The sequence below is a fragment of the Myotis lucifugus genome, unplaced genomic scaffold (genome assembly GCF_000147115.1).
Source record: "Myotis lucifugus unplaced genomic scaffold, Myoluc2.0 scaffold_926, whole genome shotgun sequence".
Lineage (NCBI taxonomy): Eukaryota > Metazoa > Chordata > Mammalia > Chiroptera > Vespertilionidae > Myotis > Myotis lucifugus.
This window is the reverse complement of record NW_005871974.1, coordinates 81526-94029: the sequence shown is the minus strand read 5'-3', so window position 1 is coordinate 94029 and position 12504 is coordinate 81526. Positions and strand designations below refer to the sequence as shown.

Genomic DNA, 12504 nt, shown 5'->3' with positions numbered 1-12504 from the left:
CCCCCCCCCCCGCCCCAGCCGCCTCTGCCCTGGGAGAGTTCCAGGTTAGGCAAAACAGAGGCGATCCCTTTGAGCGGGTCTCCCAGAGAGCCACCAGACAGGACAGAACATACAACCACAATTCCTGGAGAGTAAGCGCTGTTACCAGGAATGCAGGCTGTTGTTCCCAAGGCCAGCACTCAGCTGGGAGCAGGAGGCACATTCAGAACAAGTTAACATGCCACAGAGCTCCCTTACTGAGATTTAACTTTCTCCCTTGTGTTCCCCCGGTTGTTGCAAGCTTTTAATTAGTATCCAGAGTTCCAAGAAAGTTCATTTTGAATGTTTTTGCCAGTTTATTCATTGCTTCTCTGGATAGAAGGACTGGGGAATTTCCTACTCTGCCATTTCTGCTGACATCCCCTGTCATTCTCAGAAATATCCCAGTTGGTGGTAAATTATACGGTTCCACTAAGTATTCAGAGAATAAACTTGGGAATCGGGTCTGATCTCAGTACAAATCCTGGCTCTGCTACTTCCTAGCTGGATGACAGTGGTATGTTTTTTAAACCTCTCTATGAACTTCAAAGCCTTTATCGTAAAATGGGGGTAATAAACACAACTCAAAGAGTTGTAGTCATGAATAAATGGTGCCGTGTCTGGCACCGTAATTTAAGGTATAAAGATGATTGTGCAACGTGGATTTCTCTCTTTCCTGCTGCAATCTGAAGCCAATCTGAAGCCCAGAGGAAAGTGGTTAGGGCAGGTATTTTTGGAAGGGAGGGGACCATATGAAACCATGTATTTAAAAATGCAACACACCAAAGCAAGTTATACACATATGTATGTTTATATGTCTCGGTTCAGAGAAAAAGGCATATGTATCCATACTAAAATATATGGAAGGATAGATACTAAGTAATTAAGAATGGTAATCACTAGCTAGAGTAAATATGGTGTTTTTAGTATCTCATTTTTTCTTAACTACTTATATTTTCTTCAGGCACATAAATTGCTTTGGAAATTTTATTTATTTTAAATAAATGTTTATTGATTTCAGAGAGGAAGGGAGAGGGAGGGAGAGAGAAACATTGATGAGAGAGAAACATCATCAATTGGCTGCCTCCTGCACGCCTCACACTGGGGATCAAGCCTGCAACCTGGGCCTGTGTCCTAATAGGGAATCAAACCGGCATCCTCTTGGTTCATGGATTGAAGCTCAACCACTGAGCCACACTGGCTGGGCCCCTCCTACCACTCCTGGTGTGGCTTCTTCTGTATATCCTTAGTTAAAAGACTTCTGTTCAGCTAGTCTTCAGATGATTCTCCAGGTTAATCGTTCTATCATTTAGTTATAATTTTGATGTGGTCTTGTGGCGGGAGGGTGAGTGCAACTTCCACCCAGTCTGCCACCTTGGGTCAGTTTGGGTGCAAATAAACTCATAGAAATCCTCTACTGGTTTGGACATTCTTATGTCAACACTCTGGTATTTCATTCTGGGCACGGAACTCAGAATTCTCATATTTCTAAATTTAAACAGGGTCTTCTCTAGTTATGAAGGCATATTTGTCAAGGTAAGAAGGAGAAAATAGTTATTTAGCCTTTTGTTAGCTTGATTTTTAACTTCTAAGTATTTAGAATATGTGTGATATGAAACTGAAACTCGTGAACACAATCAGCAGTGTGGTGGTTGCCAGAGGGAAGGGGGAGAGGGGACAAAGGGGTCATAATATAAGGTGACAGGAGATTTGACTTTGTTTGGTGGATACAGTGCAATATACAGATCTTGTAGCATAGAAACCCACACCTGAAACCTTTATGTTCATGTTGACCAATGTCACCCTAATCAATTTAATAAATAAACATTTTTAAGTAAAAATAAATAAACATTTAGAGAGTCTTTCCCCGGGGCCCACAGTATTAAGGGTAGGGGCCTGCCTGTCTCCCTACTCAACAGGGGAGTGGCTAACTCTGAGCCAGAGCCTCCTGGGTGTGTTGACTGGTATGCACCTGGCATGGGTCTAGGAAAAGAAGTTTTGTTTCTGTTTCTTTTTCTCACTCCCTACTTCCATGCATCTTAGCTCTAACCTACCTAATGGGTATTAGTTATTTTTTTCTTTCTAAATATTTTTTTTCTGGTTTGTGTGCATGTAACTTTAATATCACAAATAACATCATGGTTGGTTTGCTTTGGTTTTGTTTTTGCTGCAAAAAGCTGTATTGTTTCCATTCGGCCCAATGCATGGGAGTGGGCTTCAGGGCGGTTAAAAGAATGGCTAGTAGTTTCAGGGTGAGGCTCAGGCAAAAGCCAGACACCAGGGGGGTGCAGAGGGGCCCCTCAAAGGCCTCTGGGCTCCACAGGCTCCTGGTCGTGCTTGGGGGTGAGTCTTCCGAAGAGATACTCGCCCAGCCCAGCCTGGGGGCTGGCCGCCTGCAGAGCTGAGACAGGTGTTGCCCATCTTCTTGATGAGGTTCACCTGCTCACCCAGGAAGTGGTTCTCCCGGAAGTCACAGAGCTGAGGGTCTGTGCGGGCAGAACCAGGGCCTGCAGCTCCACAAGGGCCTGGTTCAGGTTCCTCTCCGAGGCCATGGCGTCCTGCGTGTCACCCCACTCACCTTGGGGCGGCTTCAGCACGTCCTGGAAGAGAACCCGGCCGCCACGCTGGTTTTGCATGTTTAAGAGATGCTCCGAGCCCTCCAGCGTCTCCTCCACCAACTCACCCTCCAGAGCCACAGCCTGGTGGTGGAAATAGAAGCCCAGAGAGAGGTAGGTGTGGGCGGCCCGCAGAGGCAGGTTGGCCAGCCGTTGACGGCAGCCTCAGCCTTGGTGGAATAATTCTGACGAATTTGGGAGCTCATGGTGGTTCGGCAATAGGAGTTAAGGTAAAAAGTGCTGGCTGGTCTCAGAGGTGAGGACGGCTGAGGTGGTTCTGAAGGTGGTGACTGGAAAAGAGGTTGGAGGGTGGTCGGAGGCTGGAAGAAGGGGCGTCCCTGGGTCTGTTCCGTCAAAACACCGTTGAAGCAAGAGATAGGTCTGAGGACCGCTGAGGGCACTGCCAGTAACAGTGTGTTTTATACCTCATTGTCTTCCTCGCTTTTCTCACAGAGCACCATGGCTCTGAGCTATGTAGCCTGGAGCTAATCCTTTGCTTGTAACTGCTGCAAAGTCTCCACTACAGTTTACCTGTTGATTTCCCCAGTGGTGGGTGTGAAGACATATCTTGTTTCATTTTGCAATTCCTCTGATTAGCAATAGGCTCCAGCATCTCCTCGTATGCTGAGGGGCACTTCGGGTTTTCTGTTCTGTAAGCTGTTTGTTCTATATACTGTGTCCATTTTGTTTTTGTTGATGTTGAATGATGCCAGTTTGATATCTTCTTCCTTTTTGTTATCTTTCTATTAAGTCTACCCCCGGTGTCCTTTACTAAACAAAAATCAACCAGTTAATATTATCAAATTCACCCATTTATTTGGCTTTGTGGTTTCTCATCTTTAGATAACAAAGATATTTTCCTACATTTTCTTCTAATTAGAGGGGATCTGTGGCGGTAGAGCTCTCAGTTCCTGCTGGAGGAAAGTCAGGAAGAAAAGGGTGGAGTGGCCACTTGGCAGTAACAGCCCTTCAACAATCCTCCCACCCTCCTGGTAGTCAGGTCTGAGAGCTAAAAATTACATATCCGCCCGGCCAAGGTGGCTCAGTGGTTGAGTGTTGACCTATGAACCAGGAGGTCACGGTTTGATTCCCAGCCAGGGCACATGCCTGGATTGCAGATTCAATCCCCAGCCAGGGGTGTGCAGGAGGCAGCCAATCAATGATTCTCTCTCATCATTGATGTTTCTATCTCTTTCTCTCTCCCACTTCCTCTCTGAAATCGATAAAAATACATTAAAAATAATAAAATAATAAAATAAATAAAAATTACGTATCCCAGTTTCGCCTGTAGCTGGAGCGCTGGAGGGGAATCGGTGTGAGGTCTGGAAGGTCGGAGTGAGGTGGCTCTCACACTTCAGTACGTATCAGAATTATCCAAAGGCTTATGAAAACACAGACTGCTGGGCCCCACCCAGGAATTCTGTGGGTGTGGAGCAGACCCCCAAATCTGCGTTTCAAACGAGAGTCCAGTTGTGTAGTTACCAATTTTGTGAGTGTGAGAGGCACTGCTCCCGGTGACAGACGTGAGCTTCCTGACCTCTGGGTCACATCTATTTCAGAGTCCGTTTGGGGGCTCCCTCATCCCTTGTTCAGTCGTTCAAAAACACTGTAAGCAAGTCATTCCCTGTATGAAATCTCTTTCTGCTTGAAAAAACTAGAGTTATTTTTGCTTCCCATAGTAAACCACTGATTGGTAGGCTATTATACCCAAAATAGCTAGAAATAACAAGAGGATGTCCACAAATCCCATATCCTTGATGTCGTTATAAACAAGGGGGGCAGGGAGGAACTTTGTCCCGTGGCCACTGGGTTCACTGAGTGAGGTTGGCAGTAGGTCTGTCGGTTGTTTAATCAGGAAGAGCTTCTGCAGCATGTAACCGTGGACGGACAAGCGTTCTGGTTCGTGTGGGATCTCGTGGTCTCCCAGGACGTGGGACTTGCAGTTCTGAAACCAGGTTGAGTTGGTGACTCTCGTGTAGTCTTTCCCAGTCATCCTGAAGAAGTTTTTATAAATGGGAAGAGGCTAGGGCGGATGATAAAAGTGGGAGGCTGGGAAATTATTTTCAGGAGGCCCTTGAAATTTGGAGGAGCATAATTAGGCAAGCGTCATAGGCTGTTCAAAGGGAGTGTTAGCCTAAAGCAGCGGTTCCCAACCTGTGGGTCGAGACCCCTTTGGCAGTCGAACGACCCTTTCACAAGGGTCGCCTAAGACCATCCTGCCTATCAGATATTTACATGACGATTCATAACAATAGCAACATTACAGTTATGAAGTAGCAACGAAAATAATTTTATGGTTGGGTCACAACATGAGGAACTGTATTTAAAGGGCCAGAAGGTTGAGAACCACTGGCCTAAAGCAAAGGGGATAACGATTGAGAGCCAGGAGTGTGGGCTCTGGAGTCACTTCGGCTTGAGTTTAAATCCCTGTGTCTTTGTTTACCAGCTATGTGACCTTGAACAAGTGACTAAACCAAGTTTCCAAATCTGTGAAATGGGGACAGCAATAGTGCCTACCTATTGTAAGGGTTAATTAAAATAATACATGTAAAGCATTTAGAAGAGTCGCATGACTCAGAGTAAGCTCTCAAAACCTGGCCCGTGTGGCTCAGTTGGTTGGAGCCTCATTCCTTACCCCAAAGGGTTCTGGGTTCAATTCCCAGTCAAGGCACATAGCCAGGTTGTGGGTTCGCTCCCTGGTCAGAGCCTGTTCTGAAGGCCACCAATTGATGTTCTTTCTCACATCGATGTTTCTCTCTTTCTCCCTTTCCCTCTCTCTAAAATCAATAAACATATCCTCGGGTGAGGATTAAAAAAATCAAAAAATAAAAAAGTAGAGAAAAGTGATTGTTTCCCATTGTGGTTGGGCATTCATGCCGAGGGCTTCTTGCTGATGTTTGTCACAACTTACTTTTCAAGTTGAGGAAGAATAACTTTCGCATCAAAACATTTTTCTGTGCAGTGTTCTCTGTATGGCAGCCTTTACCTCCTTATTCCTCAAACTGTAGATGAGGGGGTTCAGCATGGGGATCACTGTGGTGTAGAACACAGAGGCCACGCTCTCCTGGGCCAGGGAACTGGCAGTGGAGGGTTTTAAGTACATGAACGCGGTGGACCCATAGAACATCCCCACAGCCGCAAGGTGGGAGCTGCAGGTGCTGAAGGCCCTGGACCTTCCCTCCGTGGTGCTGATGCGGAGGATGCTGGAGAAGATGAAGGCGTAGGAACAAAGGACCGTGAAGCTGGTGACTATGATGTTGAATCCCGCTAAGAAGAAGACGGCCACCTCAACCACGTAGGTGCTCGAGCAGGAGAGCTTCATGAGGGGGAGGATGTCACAGAAGTAATGACTGACGAGGACCTCACAGTAGGGCAGCTTTAACATGAGGCCGGTCTCTATTGTTGAGCCAATGAGCCCCATGACGTAGACCACCGCCACCAGCAGGGAGCAGACATGACGAGACATGATGATGTTGTAAAGCAAAGGCCTGCAGATGGCGACATAGCGGTCGTAGGCCATCACCGTCAGCATGTAGCACTCAGCGATGACGAACACCAGGAAGAAGTAGAGCTGCGACATGCACCCCGCGTAGGAGATGACGTTCCTCTCTGACACGAAGTGCACCAGCATTTTGGGGGTGATGACGGAGGAGTAGCAGAGGTCCACGAGTGACAGGTTGCTGAGGAAGTAGTACATGGGGGTGTGAAGCTGAGCATTCAGGCGAATCAGCGCTATCATGCCCAGGTTCCCCATCGTGGTGACCGAGTAGATCCCCAGGAAGAGGAGGAAGAGGGGGAGCTGGAGCTCGGGTCGATTTGTCAATCCCCGGAGAATGAACTCTGTCACCACCGTGGAGTGATTTTCTGTGGCCATTTTCCCTTGTTTGGGCGCCCTGTGGGGAGAAGAGAGAACCCGTGAGAGGCTGTGTCTGGGACTGCCTGGTGAAGCTAGTGTTGAGCATTTGGAGCAGCTGATGATCCTGGGCCCTTTCTTCCTTCCTTCTTTTCTCTCTCTCTAACTTTCTCTCTCTCTTTCTTTCTTTTAAAATAAATTTTTATTGATTTCATAAAGGAGGGGAGAGGGAGAGAGGGAAACATCAATGATGATGTTTCTGATTGGCCACCTGCATGCCCCACCCTGGGGATCGAGCCCACAACCCAGTCATGTGTCCTGACCAGGAATCGAATCCTGACCTCCTGGTTCACAGGTCAATGCTCAACCACTGAACCACGCCAGCTGGGCGTGGGCTCTTTCTTGGTGCATCCTTCCCTCATCCTGCTGTTTGCTGGGAGGAAGACCAGATCCTGGGTGTTTCAAAGATCAAGGAAATGAGAGGAAAAAGGGGCCAAGAGCTGGGTCATTTAACACTTTTATGTTTCTCAAATACCCTAGAGCAGTGGTCAGCAAACCGCGGCTTGCGAGCCCCTTGAGTGTGGCTCTTCCACAAAATACCACGTGCGGTATTTTATTTTATTTTTAAATATATTTTATTGATTTTTTACAGAGAGGAAGGGAGAGGGATAGAGAGTTAGAAACATCGATGAGAGAGAAACATCGATCAGCCGCCTCCCGCACACTCCCCACTGGAGATGTGCCCGCAACCAAGGTACATGCCCTTGACCGGAATCGAACCTGGGACCCTTGAGTCCGCAGGCCAACGCTCTATCCACTGAGCCAAACCGGTTAGGGCCACGTGCGGTATTTTAAATATGAGGGAAGCTTTTCTCAACAGGTTCCAGGAATTCAGAAACAGCAAAGTGATGTTAGCCTTTGTTAAAAAACCTCTCAATGCTACTGTAACAGAACTAAAATTTTCTCCCTTTAATATTGACATTGGCAACTTTGAAATGCAATTGCTGGATTTAAAAAACAAAGAACTGTGGAGCTCGAAATTTGAACATCTATGTGCTGATATAGAAATATTGGAGAAAAACAAATGTGAACTTAGTTCACAGCACAAGTGGTCTGCTTTGAAAGACCTGGAGAAGGAAGATATGTTGATTTTTAACACCTGGAATAGTATTCCTGACTCATATAATCAACTGAAAAAACTAGCGTTTGCTGTTCTTTCCTTATTCAGGTCTACATATTTATGTGAACAATCATTTTCAAGCATGAACCTTATCAAGAGTAAATTGAGAAGTCGTCTTATTGATGAGAACCTGGAATTGTGCTTAAAATTAAAAACAACAGCATACAAACCTGACTTACCCAAACTTTCCAAGGAGATGCAAGGCCATTGTTCACATTAGTGTTTGTCAGTCATTGTCATGATTTAATTTTATGGTTATCGTAAGGTAAATTGTAAGGAATATTATTAAGTATGATATCAAGTTTTATTCAACGTACCTATAATTTAACTAAGACTTAAAACTTTAACTAAAGTTTATTAAGTTGATTTTAGGGAACGTTGTGGAGTGAAAGAAGATATAGTGTCGAGGATTGAGAAAGGTATATTGAGATGGTTTGGACATATAGAGAGGATGAACGAAAGGAGATAGACGAAACAAGTAGACAAGACGAGTGTGGATGGGAGAGTTGGAAGGAGTCGACCTCAGCTAACGTACCTCAATCAGATTGAGGACGTTTTTTAGCAAAGGCCAGCTTAGGAGTACCCTAATTAAGTTAATAACAATGTACCTACCTATGTAGTTTAAGTTTAAAAACTTTGGCTCTCAAAAGAAATTTCAATCATTGTACTGTTGATATTTGGCTCTGTTGACTAATGAGTTTGCCGACCACTGCCCGAGAGCATTGCTTCTTAAGTGTGATTCTCGGACCAGCCTCCTCAGCATCACCTGTACGTTAGAGAGGCAAACTCTCAGGCCTCACCGCATACCTGCCACGTCAGGAACTTTGGGGATGGGGCCCAGTAATCTGGGTTTAACGTTCTCTCCAGGCGATGCCAGTGTATGATAAAGTTCAAGAACCTCTGCCCTGTAGGTAACAAGCAGTGTATTTCATATTTTATAGTTGGTGATAAATTCTGCTTAAAAAATGAAATTTCACTGTCATCTATGCAGTTCCTAAATATTTACTGAATATGAATGTATGGATGCCTATCTCAAATTGAGGCACTGACAGGGCAACTGTATCATTGAGTACAAATCCATTTGCATCTGAAAGATAAAGAAGTTAGTAATAGCATTTCTAAAAGTGGGTGTAAAACTAACATTGGATAATGCACATTTAGAAATTATTTATATTTTTAATCTTCACCCAAGGATATTTTTCCATTGATTTTTAGAGAGAGTGGAAAAGAGAAGGAAAGACAGAGAGAAATATCAATGTGAGAGAAACACATTGATTGGTTGCCTCCTGCACGAGCCCCAACCAGGGCCTGGCCAGGGAGGAGCCTGCAACCAAGGTCTGTGCCCTTGACTGGAATCAAACCCAGGACCCTTCGGTCCACCGGTTGACGCTCTATCCACTGAGCCAAACCAGCTAGGGCTAGAATTTTTTTTGCAATTATTCAATTGCTATAGAAACGTGAGTTGTCATTAGGTGTCTAGAATTTGTTCTTTACTAAACTTTAGCCCATAAGACTGTGGTTGTCAACACTGACTGTATATTATAACTACCTGAAGCATTTAACAATGAAGGAATGATGTCTGGGTTCCACCAACAGAGGCTCGATTTAATTGATCTGTGATGCAGCCTGGGCCTTGGCACACAGAATAGTCCAGAGTAAGTGCGCAACAGCCATCATTATTATTATTACCGTCATCGTTACCATTATTATTTCCAGATCATAGTATTAAACCATGGCCATTATCTACCTACTGGCAAAGAACTGAAATTATAGACATGAACCTAAGAAGCATGGATCATCATTGCTGGATATGATACCTAACTGTCTCTGAGATGTATTTCTTAAGCTAAAAACCATAAACTGCCTGGCCAGCATGACTCAGTGGTTGAGCATCAACCTATGAACCAGGAGGTCACAGTTCAATTTCCGGTCAGGGCATATGCCAGGGTTGCGGGCTTGATCCCCAGTGTGGGGTGTGCAGGAGGCAGCCAATCAATGATTCTCTCTCATCATTGGTGTTTCTATCTCTCTCTCCATCTCCCTTCTTTGAAATCAATAAAAATATTTTTTTTAAAAAGAAAGAAAACCACAAACTCTCACTATTTTAATGCTTCCTTATATAATTATTAACTTTTCTATAATGCTCTTCAAAGGTCCATCTTATTAACTGCCCCTAAAATTTTGGGGTATGAGGAGAAATGTGTTTAGAGTGGGATTTTCATATTGAGAAGACCGAGTGCCAGACTCCATTACTGGGACTTGGGGCTCAGACTGCTCTCTCTCGGTCATTAGCTTCTTTTCTTGGCCCAAGTGTGTGGCCCTCTATATCTGCACACCTGCAGCTCCAAGAAATATTGTAGTTGAACGCGCTTTACACTTGATGCCTTGGGTTTTGCATAGCTTAGAAAAAAGAGGAATGCTGTGTTATTTTGTCCATTCGCCAGGAGAATGAAGCTCTAAAAGGGCAGAACTAGGCCTAACACCCAGAACTTCTCACCACCAGTCTGTTTCGTCCTACTAAGCTATGTTGGTTGTTTTTTTTAAATATATATTTTATTGATATTTTACAGAGAGGAAGAGAGAGGGATAGAGAGTTAGAAACATCGATGAGAGAGAAACATCCATCAGCTGCCTCCTGCACACTCCCTACTGAGAATGTGCCCGCAACCAAGGTACATGCCCTTGATGGGAATCAAACCTGGGACCCTTGAGTCTGCAGGCCGACACTCTATCCACTGAGCCAAACCAGTTAGGGCTGCTGTAGCTTATCTTTGTTTAGAAATTTATTATCATTTTGCAATTTATTGAGTTTTTGGAGGTAGAGGAAAGATTTTATTGCCAATTTCAGGTAAGAAAATTACCCAGGTAGTATATGTTCATTGTAGAAAAGTAGAAGTTCAAATAAGCAAAAATAAAATACCACTTTCCTGCTCCTTGGAGACTAGCACTGGTAATGACTACCCTTCTCGATTTTTTCAGTGCATATATGCATTTACATGTGTATAGGTATATATGTGTTTTTAAAAACATTTTAGCCTGGTTTTTAATGTAGTACTTTAAAATATACTGTCTCATTTGAGTCCTATAATAATAATGCCAGCACTGTGTTTCTTTTTCCTAGGTGTAGGAGTCTTTAAATCCTTAGGATGTGGTTAAAGAGAATAAAATCTGCATTACATTTTGAACTTTTTGTGTTACATTATTGGTGGTGAGGTATTTAAGAAGCATTTAACTTCATGTTAACTACTACCAGAGGTAGCTAAGATTTTTTGAATATTATTTCTATTTATTAGAAAGGCAAAAATAGCCCTAACCGGTTTGGCTCAGTGGAGAGAGCGTTGGCCTGCGGACTCAAGGGTCCCAGGTTCGATTCCGGTCAAGGGCATGTACCTTGGTTGCGGGCACATCCCCAGTAGAGGGTGTGCAGGAGGCAGCTGATCGATGTTTCTCTCTCATCGATGTTTCTAACTCTCTATCCCTCTCCCTTCCTCTCTGTAAAAAATCAATAAAATATATATATATAAAAAAGAAAGACAAAAATAAATTTCCTCTAGATAACAATAGATTTAAAAATTCTTATGTATCCCTGCCTACCTCTTAAAACAATCCAAAAGATAGAAAATCCACCTTAAATATGCCATTACCAGAATTCAAAGTGCTTTACAAAGCAGGGCAGAAGGGAAAATCCTAGACAGAATTTTTACTCCCATGGTCATCTAATGGTATAAATAGAAAAATATGACCCACATATTTGATATGAGCTATTGCAATTATTACCTCTAGTTCTACTAGACCATCAGAGGCTCAGGATTGCTGTTGATGAGAAAACACTTAGAGATGAAGGAAAACAAATGGTTGGAAATATCACACATTAAAAACAGGAGTTCATGAAAGACATTTTTTTTTCATAAAATTGCTTTAAGTCTGTAAATACCTGTGCTGAGGAAAAATGGAAGTCTCCTGGAAATTTTAGAGGATGCCTTGGTTTCAACAATCAGGAAATAAATGTCAGAAGAATGAGAGAACCATACAGATTTATTTCTAGGCTTAAATTTACTCAAAGAGGCTATTACAGGAGTAAAAAAAAAAAAAAAATGGGTCCCTGAGATTGGGAGATCCGGACGTATGTTTATATGTCTATGGGCAGAGCCTCTCATGGGATGCAGTCACTTCAGAGACTAGAGTCCTTGCTGAAGGAACAATTAAGTCCTGGTTTACATCTCTGCTGTGAATCATGTTTTGTCTCCCAGGGGTGGTAATTTTCCTTTGATAGAGTTATCTTGCATCTTGGGAAACTTAGAATCTAATGCAGGGGTGGGCAAACTTTTTGACTCGAGGCCACAATGGGTTCTTCAACTGGACTGGAGGGCCGGAACAAAAGCATGGATGGAGTGTTTGTGTGAACTAATATAAATTCAAAGTAAACGTCATTACATAAAAGGGTACGGTCTTTTTTTTTTTTAGTTTTATTCATTTCAAACAGGCCGGATCCGGCCCGCGGGCTATAGTTTGCCCACAGCTGCAATGCTAACATTCAAACATTTTTTTTAAAAATATATTTTATTGATTTTTTACAGAGAGGAAGGGAGAGAGATAGAGAGTTAGAAACATCGATGAAGAAAAAAAACATCGATCAGCTGCCTCCCTGCACATCTCCCACTGGGGAATGTGCCCCGCAACCCAGGTAACATGCCCTTGGACCGGAAATCCGAAACCTGGGACCTTTTCAGTCCGCAGAGCCGACGCTTCTATTCCACTGGAGCCAAAACCGGGTTCCGGCAACATTCAAACATTTTTACAAACAAACTTAGGTCATTCAAAACATGATCATCATCATC

General features: G+C 43.8%; 1 protein-coding gene across 1 annotated transcript; it reads right to left on the bottom strand.

The window, feature by feature from the left end:
- Positions 1-5574: 5574 nt before the first annotated feature.
- On the bottom strand, positions 5575-6507 carry LOC102427612 (olfactory receptor 8A1). Its single transcript, XM_006106849.1, has one exon. It carries the CDS (start codon positions 6505-6507, stop codon positions 5575-5577), a length of 933 nt encoding a protein of 310 aa, XP_006106911.1.
- Positions 6508-12504: the final 5997 nt, after the last annotated feature.